The sequence below is a fragment of the Falco cherrug genome, chromosome 1 (genome assembly GCF_023634085.1).
Source record: "Falco cherrug isolate bFalChe1 chromosome 1, bFalChe1.pri, whole genome shotgun sequence".
NCBI lineage: Eukaryota > Metazoa > Chordata > Aves > Falconiformes > Falconidae > Falco > Falco cherrug.
In genome coordinates, this window is record NC_073697.1 from 120,557,687 (window position 1) to 120,581,920 (window position 24,234).

The window sequence follows — 24,234 nt, forward strand, 5'->3', positions numbered from 1 at the left end:
GCCGGGGGAAGCCTGGTCACCCCCGGCCCCGCGTTTCCCCCGCGGAGCAGCGGGAGCCGCCCGCTGGTTTGCCGGGCCGGGCAGCAGGGGCCCTGCGGGTGCCGCCGCTGCCGTGGCACTTCCGTAAAGGTATTAATTAGCTAATGAAGGGGCGCGCCCCGGTGCCCGCGGGGCTGGAAGAGAGGGCGAGGGCTGGGAGCCTCCCGCAGCCCAGCCCGGCGCTCCCTCCCCGGCAGCGGGGCAGCGCTGGGGCCAGCCCCTCCCGCTGAGCCCGGCCGGGCCAGTGGTGCTCCGGTAATCCCGGCACGGGGCGGCGTGGGGCTGCGCTGGCCCGGGCGTGGCTCCGCCGAGGGCCGCTTGTCGCCGGAGGGGACGGGACGGGGGCCCGGGCGGGAGCGCACCGGCCCGGGGCCGCCCTCGCAGCGCGGCTGTGCCCGCCCGGGGCCCGCCCCGCCGCGTCGCCACGGCAACCGCCGCCCCGCCTCCGCCCGCGGCCTGCAGCCGGTCCCGCCCGCCGCCAATAGGGCCGGGGGGGCGGTGCGGCGGCCAATGAGGGCCGGCGGGGCGGGGCCTGTCCCGGTGCCGCTGCGGCCGCGCTGCGTGCGCGGTCCCGCCCGCCCGGTCCCGCCCGGCCCGGCCCCGCGTGCAGCGGGCAGGGGCTGCCGGTGGCGGAGCGGGGATGGCGCACCCCAGCGAGGCCTCGGCGCACACGGCGGCCGCGGCCATGGACAGCAACGTCCTGGCCATCGTCATCGCCGCGAGTGAGTGGCGGGGCCGCGAGCGGGGCCGGGCGGGGGCGACCGCTGCCGTGCGGGATCGGCCTCCGCCGTTGCCTTGCGATGCAGCCCCGAGCTGCGCCGGCGAGGCGGCTCTCCCCTACCCCGGGGGGGCGCTGGCTGCACCCCCGGCCCTTCTGCGGGCCCCCGCGGCGGCAGGGGCTGGCGGTGCCGGGTGGGCTGGCTGGGAGCCGCGGGCCCCCGGGAGGTCGGAGCGCCCTACCGCCGTGCTGACCGGGAGCCGCCAGCCCCGGGATGGGCTGAGCCCCCCCGGCCCCGCAGGCCGCCCCGAGTCTGGCGGGAGGAGCGGGGCGCTGCGCAGGGCGGCGCTTCGGGCAGCCCGAGGCGGGCGGAGGCGACATTGGCCTCGCTGGGGCTTTTCCAAGGGGTCTGCCGAGGCGCCCGGAGGGGCGGGGGGCGGCAGCCAGGGCGCTGGGCTCGCTGGGCCACCGGCTCAGTCGCCTTTTCTCCCTTCCCCGGCAGCCGTGTCCACCTCCGTCTTCATCGTGGCCATCCTCATCCTGCTGCTGCTCCTGTACCACCGGGACCCCATGTGCTGCCAGTTCCTCTGCTCCTGCCGCTTCTTCCGGACTCCCAGCCAGTATGTGAGTGTCCCCCCGCCCGGCTCTGCTTCCCTGGCGCTGGGAGCCGTGAGGCTGCACCGCCGGGCTCCCCCGTCCCCGGTAGCCTGGCCGGGCTTGCTGATGGCAGTGGGACCTTGTTCCCACTGTCCCAGCGACCCATCCATGCATCCAAGCCTGCCAGGCTGTGCTGCCGTGGGACCTTGTTCCCGCTCTGTCCCAGAGATCCATCCCTCCGACCCTGCCAGACTGTGCTGCTGGGGGTACCATCCCCAAGGCTGCTCACTAGCCAGCCCCCCAGCTCCCCACACAGCTCACGAGGGGTGTCCCCCTCCCCTGGCGCACTCCTGTGTCCGGCTCCGCTTTACAGGGAAGGGGCCCAGCGGGGAAGGGGGCTGGAAGCTCAGGACTAAGGCGGACAAAGCCACTCGCTACCGCTCACATCGCTCACATCCCTGATAACCGGCTCTCTTGTGCAAGGCTTCCCCACGCGGAGCAGGGAGACACAAAGCCCTTTCACTTGCATCTGTAATTTCCTGGGGTTGGCTTTCAAGCGGGGAAGGTGGTGATGGAAAAAAGCACAGCGTGTTCAGCCAGCGCTGCTTTGGTGAGGGTGGCTGCCTGGGGAAAGCTCGGCCTCCCAAGCTGCAGGGCTGGCTGTCGAGGGGAGGGCTGCACCTGCACGTGCCGCTCCAGGGGCCCCGGCAGATTAGGGGACATTTGGCTTCGGCTGGCAGAGGCTGTGAAAGGCAGTTCTGATAGTCTGGCACAGGCTGGGAAGTCCCCAGCAGAAATGACAGTGGGAATGGGGTGTCCCCTGCCTGCATTGCTGCCTCTGCTCCTCTCCCCCTCTTCCTCCCCGCCGCCTGGCCTGCGATGCTGTGCTGCGATGCTGTGCTCCTCGTCCTGCAGAGCTGCTCCCCGCGGCGGTGCAGGATGTGCCCTGAGCTGCAGGGCCCCCGCCGCGCCTGGGCCTGGCTCGGGTGGGCGGGTAAAGGAGAAGGCATCTCGCCTTTAGCAAAGGGCTGTGTGGACAGATGGATGTGGATGCAAAGAACTATAAATGGAAGGGGAACATATATAGGATGTGTTTCTATCAGAAAAAACGAAGCAGTTGTAGTGTGAGGCAGCTTTTCATCAGGTGTAGTTGCGCTGGCTTTGCTCATCAGTTATTAAAACAAACAGTTGTGTTCCCAGCCAACCTAGTTTCCTGCGGCTTCTGTAATTGCGCTGCAGGGCCGAGACAAATGTTAAGAGCAAAAGTTGTTAAGAGCAAAAGTAAATCTGTCATTCGTAGTCCTCCCTGCAGATCCCTGGTTGCTCTGGGAGCCTCTGGGCTGTTTTCTGTTGGCAGAGATGGGACTTTTCTGAGAGCGAGGAACAGCCCATGGCTTCAGTCCTGGCTCTGGCTCCAGGGCTGCTGTTCATGACAGGGATCTCGGCTCATTGTTGCTCAACACCTTGACAGGGAATCGAGTTTAACTTGATTCACGAACAGAACAGCTATTGCTCTGAGGATTTGCTTGCTATATTATCCTGAAATGACTACCTTGGCAGATAAGAGTTTACAAATTCAGTAACCCTGAGCATGTGACGGCGCTCTTATCTACACCAGCAGAATGGTTGGGTTGGGTTTTTTTTTTGTTGTTCCTCAAAGAGAGACGGTTCTGCTGAGTGTGAATGAAAGCCGGCCCAGGCTGCCAGCCCTCTGGCTGTGCTGCTCAGCGGTGCCAGCTGCCTCAGGCGCTTAGTGCAGGCCCTGCGCTGCCCACGGAGGAGGTGCCTGGGCTGTTGGCATCGGTGAACCAGCCCGCAGAGGCTGGCACAGCCGTGTCAGCCAAATGTGCAGAGGTCGCTCTTCCCCCGTCCCGCTTCCCAGGCTGTCCCGTGTGAGCTGGCTGAGCTCTGCTTTGCTGCTGGGTGGGATGGGAGGGATTTCACCTTTGCTCACGTCGTGCTCCTGCACCCCTCGTTCCAGGACTGTCCCCCGCCCTACTTCAGCAGCAGCCAGCGGCTGGTGGGTCCCCAGTGTGGAACGTCACGGCTGGAGAGTGCTGCTGAGAACCCTGGCGTGCAGGTGACAGCTGGGTCCCTGATGGGAGCTCAAGGGGGGGAAACTGTAGCGAAGATCCTGATGATCTTGGAAAAGAGGCTGTGGCTGTGGGGAGCTGGAGAGCTCCTGGGGCATAGGGAGAAGATGCTGGACAGCAGGAGCAACTTTGGGAAGTGTTGCCTGGACATAAAAACCTGGGGGGCGGGGCAGGCAGGGGTGCCGCAGAGGACACCATGGTGCCCTGAGGTATTTGAGTGTGAAGTGGCAGGCAGATTCCTCGGGGCTTGGGATCTGGCAAAGCAGGTCATGGTGTAATTACCTCCGGGGAGGGAGGATTTCCTCTCTCCAGGTTTAAGGAAGGGCACGCACAACTTTGAACCCTGAAGTAACTCGAGATGCACCAGGCTGTGAACTTCCAGTAGAGGCACCGCCACACTGACCTTTCTCTTCTGGGCTGGGCATTTCTAGGGAGACGAGCTGTTCTGTGTCGGACCCCCCAGCAGTTACCAGCTGCCTTCCTGGGAGCAGCCTCGTTTGCCAAGCTACGAGAGCGTGCGGAAGAAAGATCGCCAGCGGGAAATCCATCAGATGATTGCCGAGAGGTTTGGGCTGTGGGCAGAGCCTTCCCAGGAGGTGAGTGCTCTCTCCCCTGCACAAGGGTGCTGGCAGAGGCACGGGGGCAGTCCCCCCTGCTCTGGTCTGTACCTGGGACTTGCTTCAGCAATTTGCAGTAGCTAAGGACTCTGTTCTCTGCGATTGCCTTGCTCTGATAGCCTTTATCTCTGAGAAGGGCACGGAGTGTATCAGGAGGCTCCTTTGGTGTACATTGTGCTGGTTAATGATCAAGCTCTCCCAGCACGTTGGCAGAAATGCCGGGAGGCAGGGCAGAGCTGCTGCCGAAAGGGCAGGCCCTTTGGATCATCCCCTCGGTGCAAGTCCAAGCTGGGAATGTTATTTTTAGATCTGTAAGGCTTCCATAATTTTTTGGTCCCTTCTCCCTGTGTGACACCTCTGGGATGCTCCTCAATAAGTGTTTATGGCTTAGTTATGAGCAGGAGGCTTTGCCTGTTATGACATTTCAGATTTGCGCTCCTGCAATAGAACAGAGACAAGCGAGTGCATCTGCCCAGTCAGTCCTGCAGCAGCGTCCCAAGAGCCTCCTGTCGACCAAAAAGCCCTTACTGACTAAAGCGAAACAGAGACATTTGAAACCCTGAGCACAGCACTAAAGGTTCACTGATTTACCTGGATCTGGAGCTCTTAAAGTTGTACCGTAACGTCTGGCATGGTCAGCACTTGCTGCTCGGTGTTTGGAGCCGTAACTAACGATACCTGCCCTGAAACCAGAGCACTGAGGGCACAGGAGAGTAAGGCCCCAAAGATGAGCAATGGATGAACTACAGCAGGGGCTCTTCCACAATATCCCTGTGCCACTCCCGTTGCTCATTACCGGAGAGAAAGTTAGTTTATTTTGGCAGAGCTGGGCTAGCAACAGCCCAGAGGCTCACCTGCTGCTGTGCAGTGAGACTGTCAAAACCTGGGTAGAAAGCCAGGTTTGTAGGTGCTTGTATACACCCCAGTAATCGATCCTTGGTCAAAGGCAGGCAAACAACAGTCCTCTCGTAACAGAAATCAGGGCCTTTCTGGCCTTGTGACTAGCAGCAAGTCCTTGAAGGGGAACAGGGAAGAGCAGGAACCCAGCACAGAGAGGGTGAGGGGGCAGCGGGGGGAATGTGCCTCTCCAGTGGCTTTTTGCCCTGCTGTGTTGCAAAAGCAGTGTAAGCACTCACCTCATCTAGCCAGCAGCCTGCTGCTCTGAGGGCTGCAGGAATTTCGGTTCAGGCTGGTGGCAGTTGTGAGCCCTGTCATCTGCTCTGTAAGAAGAGGTGGGATAATCTCCTGGTTATTGCTGATCCACTGTGATGTTCTTCCTCTCTCCTCAATAGATGCCGCCTCCCTATGAGCATGCTTTGAGGCACCCTCCAGCTTTCTCAGGAACAGTAATGAGCTCCGAGACCCTGGACAGACGTGGCGTGTCAGACCCATTCCAGGCCCCTGTCAGCTACCAAACTCAGCGAAACACAGCCGTGTGAGGCCTCGGCCTCAGCACACTGCTTCCACCCATGGTGTCAGTGACAGAAGTGCCTGTGGCATCATTCTGGTCTGCAGGGAACGGCCAAACGTCAGACCTTCACCCAGATTCACACTCGGCCAAGACACAGGCAAGTCAGACCCCAGGCAGCAGTACCGTCCCTCCTGCAGCACAAGGACAAGCATGGAGCCAACGCCAGCTCTCCAGCTCCAAGCGGAGCAGCCAGGGGTGCCTGTTTGCTCTTCTCTGGCAAACGTGCTGTGGCCAAAGGAGACAGACCAGCTGCTTGCTTTGACACAGGGGACAAAGCCAAGGTGAAGGTCTGCTCAGCCAGAGCTCCTCCAGGCAGCTGGCATATCCACCTCCGTGAGGCAAGCGCTGCCAGCCGTGCCAAGGGTCAGACCTCAGTGGTCACGTCGTGCTATTCCACTTCTTTCTTAGGTTATAAAATGTTTTACTTTATCAGTGTGTTGGTTGCCAGGTGGGACTCCTCACCTGAGAGGCAGAACCAATCTGATCAGAGCATTGCTGTGTGCTCCTGTGTGGTCCTCTGTGATGGAGAGCAATTTTGTGGGGACTTCAGCTCAAGACTGAGAGGCTCTAGGGGCTGTGTCACCTGCTGTATGCAAACACTGACCACCAAGATGAACTGTGTGACTGGATATGCAAGCTGGGAAAGGACAGAAGTGTGGACAATATAGCTGGTGGTCTCCACGACAAACATAAAACAAAGGTGGACACACGTGGCTGACCCAGTTTACCCAGTTTCCTTCTGCAGAGCAGATAATCTAATAATGTCAGCATCACAGATTTTGATAACCTGTTTTCTACTGCAGAGACAACATTTCATAGTATTTACAAACCTGTAGATAAAATTAGATCAGTTTGGCCACAAGGCATTTGGGCTCCTTTCTTTCAAGCAATATAAACTCAAAAATGTCACGGAATGACTTGGAAGACTAAAAGGGAAGCCTTCTGCATTATGGCTTTCTGATACACCTCCAGCCACTGAGCTTCAAATACCACCCAGTCTTATGCATCTTACCAGGCACTCTAAAATTAGTCATGAGTTAGACTGTGAACTCGCCTCACGTGGCTAGTAAATGCAATGCTTTCAGCTATTGGAGTTAATCATTGAGGTGAGTTAGAAGGAAAAAAAAATAATTTCCTGGGATGCAGACTGAGGTGCCAGTGAAAAAGGATCTGTTCTGCAGTATTCTGAATGAAGGTACAAATGTAACAGTAATGTCTAAGAGTGAGTTAAAAATAGAAGAGATTATTAGGGACGGGTACTGACAGAGGAGTGAGTGTAGAGAGAACTCATCCAGTGGCGCAATGGGACAGGCTCTCCAAAGGAAGGCAGCTCCAGATATTAAATGATCAGAAGTAACACGTTCTGTGAACAGCCAAGACCTTCAGCAGCCCCACAGCATTTATTAATCACTCTTACAAATGCTGGCAGGTAATCCCAGTGCCTGAACACTGACCACACGTGCTTTAGGAGCAAGAAGTCCTACACTGGTATCTTCAGAGCTAGAATAATATTGTCCTCTCATGCCAGTCCAGCTGTGGTGGTCTGTCCCAGTCGCTCCTTCCCGTCCCTCCCTATGTGACATAGGAGGCTCAGAGCATGGTGACGAGTTTAAAGCTTCCTACTTCTGTGACAGGGATAACATTGATAAAGGTTTTATAAAGAACCGCTCCTTTGGGTAGACGACAGATCACTTCCCTGCTCTCACTGCTGCGGGGCAGAGGTACGTAGACCTCTTTGGTGTATCTCACAATCCCATCCTCCAGGGCATACAGCGTCTTGTTACGGCCCATCCCCACCTGGAAGAGGATGAGGACTGTTAGAAAGGGAAGGCTGGAGGTCCACCACTAAAGCAGATCTGATCATTGGCCTGCCTTGTTTGATATCCTGCCTTCAACAGCATCTGTTGCTTTGTATTTCAAAATAAAACCACACTACTTGCTTCCAGCAATCCATATGCAAAAGTGCTCGTTACAAGGGAGGAGATACCGATTCCACCCTGAAGCACAAGCACACAGTTAGGTTACAGAAGCGTTTTGGGATTTCCAGAACTTTCAGACCTTTCCCGAGTCACATGGGCACAGGTGTGAGCGAGCTCTGTGACCAAGAAATACCAGGCAATGAAACCCAGCTTCAGGTTGACATAGAATATAAGAAAGAGCATTAAGAACAAGCTTGAGAGAGAGAAGGCACTGAGGACAGCACTCTGTTGTGGGCTGCTGTTTCTGAGAACGAATGAAGAGATACAAAACCACTTACATGAGCCCCTGGATGCCAGCGTATCAACCGCTGCGTAGCCAGAATGTTGCCTGCATGCACAAATGCACCTGCAACAGAGTGACAGAGTCAGACTGCAGAGAAATGGAGCTCCCTGAGGCCCTGGCAGAACACAAACTGTTCCAAACCCCAGCTTTCTGTGGGAATTTTCTAAGAAATAATTACTTCAAATGCTAAAAGCATATAAACAGAAATGCTCTTGGGGAGAAACGAAAGGCAATTGATATACAATGGCAAAAAGCAATCCTAGGCTTTGAAAAGATTACTTCTAGGGTACAAGGCATTTTCTGGTTGCTGAAGGCATTTGTTTTATTACCTTTCACATGGATAAGTTTTCATCAGCAAAGCTAATAATTATTAAGCACTCGGCTGCAAGAATCTGTACTTTGGCTTCTGCTCAGCCTCATAATTCTCCCCTTTGTAAACACCTAAAATGCCCAGCTTTTCACCACAGCATGGGGGGAAAGTGCACTTAAGTTATTACGTGTCCCACAGTGTACCCTCCTCCCAGGCGCTCCAGAGAGGCAAAGTTAGAATCAAAGGAGGTTTTCTGCAGGCAATTTCAGCTGGCCGCTCGCAGGCCCATCTGGGAGGGAGGCTGACTCACCCTGCCCTCCTGCCGGCGGCTACCCTTGATCACCAGGTTTCACTGAACCTTCCCTTTCCATTCTCTTGGAAGCTGCCCTGGCCACCTCCTCCTGAAATAACAACTGACACCAGTACCCGGGGAGAAACTGTGAAGAACCCAATGAAATGCCAATAAGACTCAGCAGACGCTCAGACCTACCGTCTACTTTTTTAAATCCATAGCGCTTGCCAGGGCTGCGACCACCTAAATTTTTGTAGCTGCCTCCAGTTTTCTTAGAAGCACATCTGATGACAACCAGGCTTGTCTGGGGAGTAGTTAAAACTAGGTTTGGAGGAGGAAAAAAAACATCAGCTGAAAAAAACTATTCTTTTTCAGGTTTAAAGGCTAACAGTTAAGACAGGCTTTAAAACTAAAGGCAACAGAAAGCCCAGGGATGGGAGGGAGGAGAAGTACTTCTAAGACAAACCATAATTGGACCACCACGGCCTAAGTCCCCAGCAAAGAGGCCACATCTCAAGTACAGTTACTGCCCAGGGAGGAATAAAACACTCGGCAACGATGTTAAAGGATATGCACAAATTCATGTTTCAGCAAGGCCTTGTCAAAGGAGGTATAAATGTTACTGGTTGCTGTGGACTGGCCTTATATTGCTTTGAAAAAAGACAAGTTGTGATCTCTGTTTCAGTTTCCCCTTTGACTCAATGGCATTTACTTAGCAATATTTTGAAATCTAACAAATGAGAAGATTCCAATTCAAGACAATATATAAGCACGTATTCAAGTGGGCACTAGTGATACAGCCAGGAGCAGTGTGAGGAGTCTCAAGGATTACAGAGCCCTGGGAGTAGTGGTAAGGGACTCTGGGTAGGTAGTTTTTTGGTCAGTCCTCCCGATCAAAGGGAAGGGGTTTGCAAGGGCCAGTCAAATGTGGTGAACCAACAAATGGTTGTAGGAGTGGTGCTAGAGCTAGAGGTTCAGCCACTTGGACCACGGGACTCGCTTTGAGTGCTCAACTGGGGGCTGATGGGGTCCATTTGACAGAGAAGGGGAAGCACATCTTCGGTCGTAGGCTTGCCAAGCTAGTGAAAAGGGCTTTAGACTAAAGTTTCTGGGGAGAGGAACTTCAGTCTCTCCCGCTCCTACCAGTTTGATGCCAATGCCAGCAAGAGATGCCCAGAGCCTGGAGAGGGATGGTAAGTCAGCAGGAAAGCACCTGAAGAGCAGCACAAAGGAATTCCAGCCAGGAAGTCAAGATTCCTCAGGGACCCAACTTAAATGCCTCTATGCAAATGCATGTAGCATGGGGAATAAACAAGAGGAGTTAGACCTGTGCACACCTGCAGGGCTGTGATCTTACTGGCATCACAGAGATGTGGTGGGATGGCTCCTAGGAGTAGACTGTTGGAACAGAAGGGTACAGGCTCTTCAGAAAGGACAGGCAGGGGAGACGAGGAGGGGGTGTTGCCATGGAGCTCCACCTGGAGTGCATGGAGCTCCACCTGGAGATGGGTGAGTAACTGACCTTGAGCTTATGGGTCAGGATTAAAGGGAGGGCAGGGACAGGTGACATTATAGCGGTGGTCTGCTAGAGGCCACCTGACCAGGAAGACTGCATGGATGGGGCCCTCTACAGACAGAAGCTGCTGCATGTTCACAAGCTCTGGTCCTCATGGAGGTTCCCAGAATGCGTTGATGGTAACTTCCTTCTCCAAGTGACAGAGGAGCCAATGAGGAGAGGTGCTATACTGTACCTTGTTCTCACCAACAAGGAGGGGCTGGTGGCGAATGTGAAGCTCAAGCTGAAGTGACCATGAGATGGTTGAGTTCAAGATCCTTAGGACAGCAAGCAGGGTGCACAGCCAGCTTGCTACCCTCGACTTCAGGAGGGCAGACTTTGGCCTCTTCAGGGATCTGCTTGGAAGAGTACCAAGTCCTGGGGGGAAGAGGTGCCCAAGAAAGCTGGTTAATATTCAAGGATCACCTCCTCCAAGCTCAGGAGCAATGCATCCCCAACAAAGAGAAAATCAGGCAAAACCACCAGCAGGCCTGCATGGATGAACAACGAGCTCCTGGACAAACATAAAAAGGAAGCCTACAGAGGGTGGAAGCATGCACAGGTAGCCTGGGAGGAATACAAAGAAACTGCCCCATCAGCCAGGGTTCAGGTTAGGAAAGCTAAAGCCCCGAAATAATTACATTTGGCCAAGTATATCAAGGGCAACAAGAAAACTTTCTATAGGTACATCATGATAAAAGGGAGATGGGAAAATGCAGGCCCTCTCTGGAAGGAAATGGGAAACCTGGTTACCCAGGACACGGAGAAGGCCGAGGTACTCAAGGACTTTTTTGCCTCAGTCTTCACAGGCAAATGCTGCAGCCCCACAGCCCAAGTCACAGAAGGCAAAAGCAGGGACGGGGAGAATACAGAACCACCCACTGTAAAAGATCAGGTTCAAGACCATCTAAGGAATCTGAAGGTGCACAAGTCCATGAGACCTGATGAGATGCATCCATGGGTCCAGAGGGAACTGGCGGATGAAGTGGCTAAGCCACTGTCCATCGTGCTTGAGGAGACGTGGCAGTCCAGTGAAGTTCCCACTGACAGGAAAAGGGGAAACATAACCCTCATTTTTAAAGAGGGAAGAAGGAAGACCTGAGGAACTACAGGCTGGTCAGCCTCACCTCTGTGCCTGGCAAGATCATGGAGCAGATCCTCCTGGAAACTATGCTAAGGCACATGGAAAATAAGATGATGACTGATGACAGAACACATGGATTCACTCAGGGCAAATCGTGCCTGACAGATGTGGTGGCCTTCTGTGACAGGGGTTACAGCACTGGCGGACAAAGTAAGAGCAACTAATGAATTTGTGCACATCTTTTGACACTGGCCCGCATGACATCTTTGTCTTTTAACGGGAGAGACATGGATTTGATGGGTTGCCCACTTGGTGGATAAGGAATAGGCTGGACAGTCGTACCCGAGAGTTGCAGTCAACAGCTCAATGTCCACGCGGAGGTCACTGCTCGGACCAGTGCTGTTTAACATCTGTGTCGGCAACATGGGCACTGGGATTGAGTGCACCCCTAGCATGCCTGCCCATGACACGAAGCTGTGGTGCAGCTGACACGCTCAAAGGAAGGCTTGCCATCCAGAGGGACCCTGGCAGGCTTAAAAGGTGGGCCCCTGCAAACGTCATGAAGAGCAACAAGGCCAAGTGCAAGGTCCTGCATGTTGGCTGGGGCAATCCCAAGCACATTTACAAGCTGGGCAGAGAATGGATTGAGAGCAGTCCTGAAAAAGATTTGAGGGTGTTGGTTGATGAGAAGTTCAGCATGACCCAGCAATGTGTGTTTGCAGCCCAGCAAACCAACCAAATCCTGGTCTGCATAAAAGGAAGCATGGCCAGTAAGGCAAGCAGGTGATCCTCCTTCCCTGCTCTGCTCTTGTGAGACCCCCCCTGTGCAGTACTGCGTTCAGCTCTGGGGCCCCCAACACAGGGAGGACATGGACCTGTTGGAGCAAGTCCAGAGGAGGCTGCAAAGATGCTCAGAGGGCTGGAGCACCCCTCCTAGGAAGACAGGCTGAGAGAGTTGGGGTTGTTCAGCCTGGAGAAGGATCTGGGGAGACCTTAGGACAGCCTTCCAGTACCCAAAGGGGCCAACAAGAAAGCTGGCGGGGGACTTGTTACAAGGGCTTCTAGTGATAGGACAAGGGGGAATGGCTTTAAACTGAAAGAGGGGAGACATAGGTTAGATACCAGAAAGAGAGTCTTCACCATGAGAGGGGTGAGGCACTGGAACAGGCTGCCCAGAAAAGCTGTGGGTGCCCCATCCCTGGAAGTGTCCAAGGCCAGGCTGGACGGGGCCTGGAGCACCCTGGGCTGGTGGAAGGTGTCCCTGCCCAGGGCAGGGGGGGAACTGGGCGATCTTTAGGGTCCCTTCCAACCCAAACCATTCGATGATTATATATATGTAATTGCTATCCTGAACATACTAATAAAAGCATTTTCTGCAAATTCTTGAGTTACAATCAGGACAAGTCAAGGAGGAAGAAAAAAAAAAAAATCAGTCTTTACAGACACTGATTTTCTCTGGAACATAAATATCCACACCACAAACTCCTTCCTTATACAAAAGACAGTGACAGAAAACACTGGTTTTCTTATCAATAAATCTGAGCCTCTCATGAACTTCTGTTAAAAATGACTGAGATATAATTAGCTCTTCTTAAAAAAATAAGTAAGTCTCTTCAGTACGTCCTTTCATGCAAAAGAAGTTAGTAGGCAAATCCAATTTTTCCGCCTCCCTCTATTTCGCCCCTAAGCAGCAGGTCAGTATGCAACAGTGGCTATCATCACATTCATGTTTCCTTAACCTGAATAAACCACTGGATGAATTTAATACCAGTTAAAATTGCCAGAGATACTCAGAGAGCTAGAAATACTGCTGCAAAAAGGATAATTGCTCTACAAGGAAACATTAACTTCAAGAGCTTACCCATTAAGTAAAAGAAAGGCTCTGAGACTTAAAAAAATACAGGGAAGTAGGAAAAGATGGACGATAGTTACAGTTTCATATACATAAATCGTACAAAATTATAGTCCAATTCCCTTTTGTCAAAACAAACCTTCAACAGGTTGATTCCAGGGTTACAGTTTGTGCTGCACAAAAGAAGTCTGCAAGCAAAAAAATGAACCTCAAAGCAACAGACATGGGGAAAAGCTGCTGTCTAGAGCCAATTGAGACAGAGAGCTTGTAACTTGACTGAAGTCACATTGGAAATCAGTAGAAAAAACGTCAAGATATTGCCAAAAAAAAAAAAAAAAAAAAAAAAGCCACGAGGTTATTTGTCTTTAGCACTTCTAGATTAAAAAAGTGGATTTTAACAGCCTCCTGCCTACTGCACTGTGCAAGGGAGAGCCGCACCGCCGGGTGTGTGGTCTCCACCGAGCGCACATTAACCCTGCTTGCCCCAGGCTGAATTTTCCGCTGCGAGCGCGATCCAGCGGCAGCGCCGAGACGCGGTGCGGGCCTCGTCCCTGGCGGTTCTCCAGTGCAAGGGGGATCCAGAGATCTGGCCCGCGGCACCCCGGCCCCTACCGAGGCCCCTTCCCGCACAAAGGCCCCGCGCAGGGGTAGCGCTCGGGCCCCCGCCCAGCCCCCACCTGAGGTAAAAGTCAAGGCCCCGACCCCCAGCTACCAGCAGTAACCGCCCCAGGACACCCCTTCCGACTCGCTGCCTCCGCCCCAGCCGGACCCCTGCCCACCCCGCGGAGGGGTGAAGCGGGAGATACCACCGCACTCACACAACCGCCACAGCGACGCCATTTTCCCTCCCACCGCAGCACTTCTCCTTCCGCCGGGCGGCCGGGCCGTAAGCGGGGCGCTTGTGGTTGGCCAGATCCTTCCGCGGGAACGCTGGGAAGCGAGCGGAGGCCTGTGATTGGTCCGACCGAGAGCATCATAATGCCGGCGGGTTTGGACCAATAGGAGCTGGGCCGAGGTTTCTTCAAGGGGCGGGCGCCGCAGCCTTGGGGCTTCAGTTGCCTGGGCGACGCGGCAGGGTGCGCAGCCATGGCCACGTGGCGCTACTTCGACGTCGTCTTGGACGACTCGGAGTCTGAGGACGGGCTGGTTATCGGAAGCTCCCTGCTACAGCCGGCAACAATGGCGCCCTCGCCTCCACCCCCGGCCCCCAAGCCGGAGCAGGGGCAGCCCCCGGCTGCCTCTCCTGAGGAGGGGATGGTGACCAAAGTGATTGTGGAGGAGACCAGCGAGAGCGAGGAGCAGGACAGTGAGGGCGACAAGCAGGACAGTGAGGAAGATGGGGGTGATGGGTTTGAGCATGAGTACGGCTACGGATATTTTGAGGATTATCTGTTGGAGGAGGATGAGGGTGTGTTCACGGAGGAGCAGGATGATGATGATGAGGAGGACGAATTCATCCCTCTGCCTGATAGGCTCAGGATGAGTGTGCTGGCCAGCAGGATGGCAGCTGCTGAGCACCCCCACGCCAGCGGCAGGGACGTGGAGGCGCTAGCTGGCCCGAGTGATGGTAGCCACCTGCTGGCCCCCGGCAGCAGGGAGCCGCTGGTAGCCCAGGTGCCATCTGGACAAGTGTTCGATGGCAACCGAAACAGCCCCCGTGGCGCCAAGAGACTCTGCGAGTGCCTGCTGGCGGGTTCTCCCTCCGAGCCCTCAGGCCAGCCTGGCAGCTCCACGGCCAGCAGCGGGTTCCTCGAAGAAGCCCCCGCCGCCAAGAAGGCAAGGCTCGGTGCAGAGGGCAGTGGGGCAGCCCGCGGTGATGCCTGGCAGCGGAGGGAGCAGAATGCCCGTACTCAAATGCCACAAGCCCAGCAGCTAGGGAGGAGCCAGGAACGCATTGCCGTGGTGATAGATCCAGGTACTTGTCCTCACAGCCTGCACCTCCTTTGTGTTGGGTGCTGTCTCTGCTCTGCAGGCCTGACCTGTGCGTTGCTTTCAGTTCTCTTACAGAAAGCAGGTGGAGTGCATGTCCTCAGGGCTCTGCAGGCTGAAAATTATTGCTGTGTGGGGGCTAGTCAAGCTATTCCGTGCAGCATCAGCTGGAGGTGACAAATTCAGGTGTGCAAGCAAAATCTCAATGTTCTTGCCCCCCTCCTCCCCCCCCCACCCCCGTTATTTACACTCATCAGTCATTGTATTTAGCAGGCCAAATAAAGACCCCTCTTGTCTTCTCCCTGCCTCTGAGTGGGAGCACTGGTTTGAGTGAATGATAAACACACCCTTGGTCTGGCTGTTTTCATATCCCAACAGGTGGATGCAGGAACTGAATGCGTAGAAGAAGAACGTGTCCTGACTGTGCTTCAGCTGGAGGATTTTATGGGCATGGTTTACAATTACAAACAAGTAAGAGTGCTTATAACTTTTGTGCTCTTGAACGTGCCTTGCTGGAAGAGTGGTGGTGTCCATCCCTCTTGACGGCAGGAAGGTTTTGATGTGGCATGGAGCCATGGCTTCAGTAAACCAGAAATCTGGTTTTGGAAGCCATCGGTGGATCAAAACCACTGGGGTTGTACAATACAAAGCTTTGGCCAGCTTGCTTTCTTAGTTACAATTTTTTCACACAGTTTTGAAGAGGTAACATGGTCAGATCGAGTGTGACGGTTTTTAAATTTTCTGCCATAATTTATACCAGATCAAGTATTGCCTGCTTGCCCCCAAAGAGCAGCGCCAACCGAATTTTTCATCTGCAGACCTATCTGCAGAATCAGAGCCGTAGGTTGATGCACTTGCATGTGCATCTCAGAATGGTTTAACTCCTCTTTTTTATGTTGCTCTTTGCAGGTGGCCCAGGGCTCTGCGGGACAGCTTACGACCCTGTCGGGCTACGTGACTTACATGATGGAGGCGATGCCTCAGAAAATTATCGCATTGGCAGTCGTTGGAGTAGAAGAATATTTCAGGTTAAACTTCTTTCCCTCCAAAAGTTTCTGTGTTGTCTCTGGCCTTGACAAATGCCATAGGCGTTTACATTAACTCCTTGTAGCAAAGGCTGGAGCCTCAGGGGTGATCCCACACAGAACTATTCCCCTATTATACAGACACACAAGCAAAGGCCCCTCCAGCCTGTCACCACAGTGACCACTGGGGAATACCTGTGAAAGAGTTCCCAGCCTTACTTTGCTCTTCTTGGGTTTCTCAGAATTCAGTCAAGAAAGAATCCACCACAGGCGGCAGCAAGTGTAAACCAAGAAGAGGAAGAGGGAAGCCTGAGAAATCTGGGAATAACCAGAAGGGATGTGCAAGAAGTAAGTACCTGTAAAACAGGCATGCAGCCATCATCTCTTGTTTGAACACTGTTCCAAGAAATGGGCGACATCAAGAGATGACAGCTTGCCGCTGGAGAGCTGCCGCAGCTGGAACATCACTAAACCGGTATTAACCAGCAGGAGGCATGCCACCCCTGAATACTTCAGTCCCTTAAGTTAACTGTTCCCAAAATGGGGAGAGAGTGGCTGTTCTCATCCTGTAACAAGAAGCTGTGTCCCTTTTTTGTTTCAGACAAGAGTGGTGTTCGATGTGACAAGAGTAACTGTTCCATTTGTGGTTTACAGGCTTTGGTGGATCTGCAGGTGTCCAAACAAGTCCAAATCCAGATGTTTGAGAGCTGGGAGGAGCTTGGAGAATTTGTCACCATGTTCACAAAAGCTGTAGCTGAAGCACCATTCAGGTGAGCAGGCAGATGAGGTTTGGCCATGTCTTCGTAGAGGCTGCACTTTCACAGTTACTGGAGGGAACAGCAGCTACATGGCTGTACTTCAGGACAACAGTTTTTCACTGGCTGACAGAAAGTGAATTCTCTCGTGTCAACATAGCGCTCTGTGTGCATGTTGGCTTGTGTCAGGAGTGCTCCCAAGTACAGGATTGTTTCCCTTTTCAGTAGGAAATCTGGGTCTCAAGCAAGGAAATTGGTAATGCATGTAAAGAAAAGAGGGTCAGACTTTCAGCATTTGACGCCAATGCAATGACAGATGCAGGGATAGGATCTTCTTCATAGCCTCATTGTCTTACTTGCTTTCCCATTCTTTGTTCTCCCTAGGCGAGCAAAAGAGGAGATGGACTTCCCTTTCTACGCGGGTCCGGGGTGCTGTGGAGGGCCGAACGTGGATCGTGTTGTAAATGGTCTCTTGCAAGTTTGGAAGAGGCAGTTAGAACAAATTAGGCAGGTCAACTTTGCGATGGCTGAGGCTATTGCGGCTGCCTTCCCTTCTCCTCAGCTTCTGTACCAGGTGAGATTGCCTCAGGAATACAGAGCACTGTGCGCAGACGGCCAACACACGTAAGGCATGGAAGAAATAATGTAACTGGTACTTGACATGATAATTCTGTGGGAGATGTTTAGTAAGGCAGCAAAGGAACGGATGCCTTGGCACCCGTTGCTTTTGGCTGTACAGAGCAGGCTCCTGAGGGAGCACTACTAGTTCCACATCAGCCTGTCGGCTCACCAAAGAGACCTGGTGAGGGACCAGGTGAAAAATTATGTTGTGAAAGGGTAGAGCAGTCACAGGTGCCTAGCTTTGGTTATTTTTTTTTGAGCAATGTATCCAAACGGATGACACTGTTGTTCCTTGTTGTTGATTTTAGGCCTACAACCTAACCTGGGAGCCGGAGCGGGAAAACCTGCTGGTCAACATCCCTTCGTGCAGTGGCGCTGGCAGGACCTTCCAGGCAGTTAGACCGGACCTCTCCTGACAAATCGATCAGCCCACCACTTCCTACAACCCTTCTCTCTATTTGAATTACAATCCATAGCCCCAGGGAAGGAGGCTGTTACAGTTTGACTGGTTTAGGCATTCCGTTTTGTTCTGGGAAGAAACGCTTAGATAATTAAGTTATTGTTCCAAGTTCAAGTTTAAAGTTCAAGGTCCGGGTTAAGTTCAAGATCCAAGTTCAAGACTTTATTGTAGCAGAAGAAGGTTGGATGAAATTGTTGAACGGCTGGAGTTTGCAGAAGAAAGGCGGTGAACATCATCAGAACGTGAATTGGACACCGTTTATAGTATTGCTAATTCCTCCTATTTCATAAACAATTTTGAATAATAAACTCTGCTTTGTAACATGTTGTCTTGAATATAGACAGGTATGCCCCGTGTTGAATACTTTCTACTGCTACCCTAAACTGCAAGTAGTTATCTTCTCATTGGAAGCCACATTGGAAATCCTAACGCTACAGCAACATGGTGCTGCCCCCCCACCCCCAGCATCTGTTCGAGTGAGGTGGAAGAACTTTACCTCACAAAATAAGACTGTCAGTTTTCCAGTCTGGCAGATGGGAATGAGTAAGACTAATTTTCAGATATAAATTTAGACTGCCTTGATTCAGTCTCCAGACGGCTTAATCTATTGAGGGTCTTGAAATCTGATTATATGTGCTGGAATTATGAGGTCTAAACAGTTGGCAGAAAAAGCTTTCTTTTAATTAGATTGGGGAACATGCTTGCCTGTCTACAAAGCCATTAGCACTTGTGGACAGGCACACAAGGACAGCTGAGGTCTGCAACAGCAGCACTTACGGAGATGAGTGCCCAGAGTGAATTAAACTTCCAGTGTGTGGAAGTTACCCTTTGGAACCACAATGCCTCCGAAGCAAAAAGCAGGTATTTGGCGAAGCCCTTGCCTGGCCAGTAGCACGCTTCTGACCTAACTGGTAAATCTTATTAGCCTGGCATTTGCAAACTTAAGATGGCAAAGCAACAGATGCTGGCAGGAATGTCTGCAGAGAGGAAATATTGCTTTGAATGTTGTTTGCCATTTTTCTGAGCATTTCTGGAGAGTTAAGCAAGGAACTTTTAAAGAATGAGTTAAATACCAAAAGCAAAGCCTAAAACTGTTTCAAGGAAGCTTAGAAAACAATACATACTGCTAAGCCAGAGGCAGGCAGCCCTTCCCTCCTTTGACTCATGCTGTTGCTTTTTTCTGTTGATACTTGGGGAATCAGTTTTACTATTAGGTTACAAAAAGGTGACAGCTTACTGCCTTGATGACCTTGGGATGAAATGCTACAGGCTTTTTCCTTGCGGCACTACTCTTAGCAGCAACAATCCCAGGTATTAGATGGGAGGCAGCAATTCTGGTAACTAATGTAGGATGTCTCAGTGGAGTCTGTCACATGGATATTCTCTGAAACCTCCGCTTAACATTATGCGTACACTTCATTTTAGTGCTCACAAAGCTCTTAAGGATATGAAAGACCTCGGGATTTCTCTGAACTATAAATTCATTTGTAGGCCTTTGTGCAGGTGAGTTTTCTTTAGGTGCAAACCACCAAACCCCCCAGCCTTCCCCCAGCAAAACCCTGGCCTGTCTGCTCCTGTGGTGCTGCCACAGTGCCACCCAGTGCTGCCTGCCGCGGCTGCAGCTGCTTTGTCAGCACTAGCTGGTTAAAATACTGATTTCTAACTACACTTACTTACTCTTGAAATATTTTTTGACAGTTTCTAAAATACCCGAGTAAAGAAAACTGCATTAGCAACATAAACATCCAGTTCAGACAAACTGCTGCGAAAACTGTTGTATTGAAAATTCAGCTCCTTTCAATAGTAAATCAGCTTCTGCACTCCAACATACAGATGCACAGCCATCCTACACACTTGTAATTGGTCCTGGAGTAGGCCTTAATATATTACTCCCGTACAGCTGTATCACCAATTTTAGCAGGAATAGAAATGAGAGCAAGGAATGGATATGTATTAAAACCCTCCTACCTCCAGGATAGAGCTATAGCCACCCAGATAACGCAAGGGCTGTTTTTTTCCACTCATACAGATCGGCAGCTTTCTGTGTCTCACCATCTAGGTAAACATCCCGTGGAGGTAAGAAGTATTAGCAAGTTTAGGTTAATGTGGGCAAATAATGGGAGTTACAGGCCAACTGCGAAACATGCATGGCAAAGATGATCTGAACAATAACTCTGCTCTGGGTGGAGTGGAGCAGCAAACCAATGCTGACTGATTAAAAGCAGTTTCATCAGAACACAATTCCATAGGAATTCTGGCTGCGTAGATGGTGGAAGGAGATGCTGACGAAGCAAGTGCCTGTCCAGGACAATCACTGCTGCGAGTTCTGTTGTAGCATATTTTGCAGGGTTTTATGGTTTTGAAGAGCGGCTACCACATCCTCATAGAGAGTGTTCACGCTGATGCACAGGGGTTGACGTTGCAGCTCTGTCAGCTTGCAGGCGGCCAAAGTACAGAGGATGCAGAACAGCACGAAGAGCAGGACTCTCAGCACCGACCGCGACCAGGAGTGCTTGTGCCGGGGTGGCTGAGCAGGACGAGAACTGGAGGCGGGCTCTGTAATGAGGGCGTTTACAAGACAGAGAACGTGAGGAATACATCAAGTATCTTTTTAATAGTCTACATTCAGAAACAAGCTGTTCGGGTGAGATACTTCAGCCTGTGCTGCAGCTGTCGTTTGTCATGAATTTTCATCACTTAACTGTTCAGTAAGTAGATGTGCAGGATCTAACTGTTTACGATGAAAAGTTTGAAATTTAGTTTCATGGTCAGCACTGAAGAGGGTGTAAAGCACCTTTGTGGAACACAAGACCTGCTTTTGCACATACAGGTCAGTACACTTAAAAAGAAATGAGTGGAGGTAAGTTCTCCTTAGGAACAGCTGAACTTTCTTGTAGCTCAGCAGCTCACCAGGAACACAAATTAAGGGGAAAAGGGAACACCAGTAGCGCTTACTAGAAGTCATACAGGTTCCCCCTGCTCCACTTCCACCACTTCCCGGTACCTAGGCTGCATGAAAGCAAATCTGGCAGCATCGCAATGTGATGAAATCTGATGCAATCCCACCCAAAATGGCTACCACTTACTTCGGATCTGCACAGTTTCTTTTTTAGTTTTCTTTTCCACCTCCTGTTTTGCAGCTTTCTGAGCATCATACTCCCGTCTTCTGCGTTCCTTTTCTTCTGCCTTCTCTCGCTTCCTCAGCTCCCTCTCTTGAGCCTCCTTTGCTCGTTGTTCTGCTTCACGCTTCTTCTCCATTTCTGGGGATTAATAGGAATTTTTTTCCTTTATGTAAAGGGTTGTGACTGCCTTCTTCCTTACTACCTGTTTTTCTGTTCCCAATCAGGAAGAGGAAACCAATCAAGTAACTATTCTCTTCTTTTATCTTTGGGTGGTTTTTTTACATGACATACCTTGCATTTTGCTCCCTCAGAATTAGGCTTCCCTTAAAATAAATCCTTTGTTGTTCTTTTGTATTTTTAATAGGTAATCTACAGTGCATTCCATCTAGAGAGCTAACTATCATTCAGGCAAGAGATCTCATAGTTATCCCCTGCTATCCTTCTCCCTCCAGCCCTTCTATCCCACTGTTCCCTAAGTCCTCAGGATTTTCATAGTTGCATGTACTTTTAGCAGTTTGTTAGATGGCAGTCAGTCCATTTGGGCACCTAAGAGAGACTGAGAACAGTCCTCAGCAGACAGCATGTCAGGGCTCCTGGTGCTTACCTCGCTCTGCTTGGAGCTTCCGTTGCCGCTGGCGATCCTGCTCCGACTGGATTGCTTTCATGTGCTGCAGTACCTTCAAGGTCCAAGAAAACAACCTGAGGTCTCTGCAGAAGGCTCGTTGCACAGTCAGTTCAATACAGAACAGCTGGAGTGTAGCTGAGGACAGTCAGCTGGGGCCAACCACCACCCCTGACTTATCCCTACAGGTATGGCTCCCAAGAGGAGGAGAGCTCACACCTTCCCACATGTATCTTTGTGGTTAAGAAACAGATCTTTTCATTAAAAAACAAATGTGGGAAACTGGTGCTAGCCGATACAGAGGATCACAGAACACTTCTATTTACGTAAAGCCTACAATTTGCCAGAAATTCTTCAGAGATTTTTGTGCTCTGGACTAGAAGTCTGGACATGGATTATTTTGTCCGATTATGCCTCCACTTTCTTGGCAACCAGCATTTAGTCCTCTCTTAACTCCACTAATGGACAAGAATCCTACTCAGCTCAGTGTTTGCTCTCTATGGGCAGAGAAGCAGTGAAGTCAGTGCAGTGAATCTGCACCTCACTGGCTAAACAAAACTTCAAACTGCTGCAGCAGCTGCCCAGCTCACTAAGCTAAAAGATGAAGAACCACCACCACCAAAGCCAAGTAAGGAAAAAAAGAATAAAAGCAGATTCCTTACCTTGACAGCAGCCTGTTTACACTGCTTCTCATCCAGACAGTCTCCTGCTACTTTAGCCAGGACAGGATCCAGAGGATTGTCCTTCAGATCCAGCCACTTCAGGTTCTGCAGAAGGAAATGATAAAGGGAAGGCTGTAAGAGCACTGTAGTCTTGCAATTACTTGAGAGATCCAAAGCAGAAGCAAAGAACTACTTAGTTTTCACATGAATGAAACAGGTACAGAAGACAAGGAGAGCTTAAGCAGAGACATCTTCAATAGAAGCAAGATAATTTCCACTGAGCTGCGGTGCAGAGCCAGCTGAATTTTGGAACGGGTAGTCAGCAGGATGGATGCTTTACCAGAGAAATCAACTTGAGAAGGATCACAAGACCCTGGACTGCATGCCAAAGCTTTACATAACCGCCCAGCACAGTGTTTTACCTTGAGCTGTGCAAAGCTGACTGGCAGGGTGACTAAACGGTTGTTCAGAAGGTCCAGGTGCTGCAGATTGACCAGGCGGCCAAAGTCCAAGGGCAGCTGTTGAAGCCGATTCTTACTCAAATCCAGTTTCACCAGATGCATCAAACTGCAGAAGTCTGACTAAAAACCGAACACAAACAAAACCCAGAAAAAAAGCTTGTCAGCACCTTGATGGGGAAACCTCATTAGGGAGGATGTGGAGAGTGCCTGCACGTCACATAAGCCACAAATCCTTAATTTACTACGGAATTGTGACAGAAGTAAATCACTCCCCTCCTCTGCCTCGGAAGATGGAGAACAGTGGGCCAGATAACCCAGACTGACTGCCAGGGTGATGTAGGGCTGTACAAGGGAACAAATCCAAGTCTCCACTGCTGGGGACAGGTCTGTGTTAGCGCGGGGACCCTCTGGCAGCTGAAACTACAACCTCCACCCAGCACAGAGGCCTCCTCTCTCCCGCCTCTGCCAAACCCACCCCAGTGCGGGCCTGGCCCTGGGGCCGAGCCATTCCGCCACCTCAGGGTGAGGGGAGCGCCAGCCCCAAACCTCCCGGGGAGGCTTTACTGAGGCACTAGTTATCTTTTCTGAACACTTTCCAGCAGACCCGTCCCCACAAAGGCTCTCTGGTACCTTACCGGCAGGGAAATGAGGTTGTTGCAGGATAAATCCAATATAGTGGCTTTTGGAAGAGCGGCCTGGAAGAGAAACAAAGCGCGGGGTGAGCCCCGGGGTGCAGCCCTGCCCTGCTGCCGGTGCTGCTTCAGCCCCTGCGGCTTCTCCGGCGTCCCCCTGGCCACCTCCACCGGTTCTGGCCTTCCCCCGGCCGGGACGCCACAAGCACCCGCAGGCCAGGCCGCAGCCCCCTCCTCCCACGCGTCTGGCGGCCCCGGCCCCGGCGGGCGCTCACCAGCTCCCGGACCGGGACCTCGTTGAGGTCGCAGAGGCTGAGATCCAGCTCGTTGCCATCCAGCTTGTCCTTCAGGCTCGGCCCCTTCCCGCCGCCCCGCGACATGGCGCCGGGTGCCCCCCGCCCGGCCGTCAGACGCTGCGGGCGGCCCGGCCCCGCCACACACTTCCGCGGCCACGTCCGCACCGGGCCCCGCCAGCCGCCCGCCCCAGCACGCCCCCTGGCGGCCCGGAGCGCCCCGAGACCCCCGGCCGTCTTCCCACGGGAAACGGCCCCGCCGAGGAAAGGGACCCCCCTCCCCCTGCCGAGGGAGGGACACACACACCCCTCGCCGAGGGAAGGACCCCCCGCCGAGGGAAGGCCACCCTCCCCGTGCCGAGGGAAGGGACCCCCCGGCTGACAGAAGGGACCCCCCTCCCCCTGCCGAGGGAAGGACACACACACCCCTCGCCGAGGGAAGGCCACCCTCCCCCTGCCGAGGGAAGGGACCCCCCCGCTGACAGAAGGGACCCCCCCGAGGGAAGGACACCCTCCCCGTGCCGAGGGAAGGGACCCCCCCGCGGACGGAAGGCGCCCCCCGCCCAGGGAAGGGCCCCCGCGGCGGGTGTGGGCCGTTTGCCTCCCGCGCCGCGAACAACCGGCCGTGCGGGGCCGGCCCGCCCCGGCTGCCCCTACCCGGCCCTACCGCTGCGGCCGCCGCTGCCCCGGCCCCCGCGCTGCGCTGTCGGGCTGTCGCATCGCGACATCCCCCCGCAGACAGCCTCGCTGGCCCCGCTGGGG

At 53.0% G+C, this 24,234-nt stretch overlaps 4 protein-coding genes across 5 annotated transcripts; 2 read left to right on the forward strand and 2 right to left on the reverse strand.

Moving 5' to 3' along the window:
- Positions 1-596: 596 nt before the first annotated feature.
- Positions 597-7,012, forward strand: LOC129737232 (uncharacterized). The gene is made up of 5 exons (XM_055725290.1): positions 597-761; positions 1,260-1,381; positions 3,336-3,434; positions 3,879-4,043; positions 5,357-7,012. Exons 1-5 carry the CDS (start codon positions 680-682, stop codon positions 5,501-5,503), a joined length of 615 nt encoding a protein of 204 aa, XP_055581265.1. The 5' UTR covers positions 597-679; the 3' UTR covers positions 5,504-7,012.
- MRPL27 (mitochondrial ribosomal protein L27) lies at positions 6,917-13,796 on the reverse strand. Of its 2 annotated transcripts, none has more exons than XM_014286726.3 (4): positions 13,709-13,796; positions 8,598-8,720; positions 7,793-7,860; positions 6,917-7,332 (listed from the first exon to the last, which is right to left on the reverse strand). In XM_014286726.3, exons 1-4 carry the CDS (start codon positions 13,728-13,730, stop codon positions 7,126-7,128), a joined length of 420 nt encoding a protein of 139 aa, XP_014142201.2. In that variant the 5' UTR covers positions 13,731-13,796; the 3' UTR covers positions 6,917-7,125. The 2 variants fall into 2 exon arrangements, with proteins under 2 accessions (XP_014142201.2, XP_055581278.1); XM_055725303.1 differs by having other exon boundaries at positions 13,670-13,776.
- Positions 13,797-13,937: 141 nt separating this feature from the next.
- Positions 13,938-18,493, forward strand: EME1 (essential meiotic structure-specific endonuclease 1). Its single transcript, XM_055706054.1, is given in 8 exon segments — positions 13,938-14,805; positions 14,887-14,994; positions 15,151-15,290; positions 15,729-15,847; positions 16,087-16,192; positions 16,499-16,614; positions 16,984-17,173; positions 17,529-18,493. Coding segments are annotated over 8 exon segments (1,776 nt in total). The 5' UTR covers positions 13,938-13,976; the 3' UTR covers positions 17,697-18,493.
- Positions 18,494-19,440: 947 nt separating this feature from the next.
- LRRC59 (leucine rich repeat containing 59) lies at positions 19,441-23,635 on the reverse strand. Its single transcript, XM_055725283.1, has 7 exons — positions 23,455-23,635; positions 23,183-23,242; positions 22,509-22,667; positions 22,087-22,191; positions 21,407-21,479; positions 20,767-20,940; positions 19,441-20,236 (listed from the first exon to the last, which is right to left on the reverse strand). Exons 1-7 carry the CDS (start codon positions 23,557-23,559, stop codon positions 19,992-19,994), a joined length of 921 nt encoding a protein of 306 aa, XP_055581258.1. The 5' UTR covers positions 23,560-23,635; the 3' UTR covers positions 19,441-19,991.
- Between the last annotated feature and the right edge of the window lie 599 nt (positions 23,636-24,234).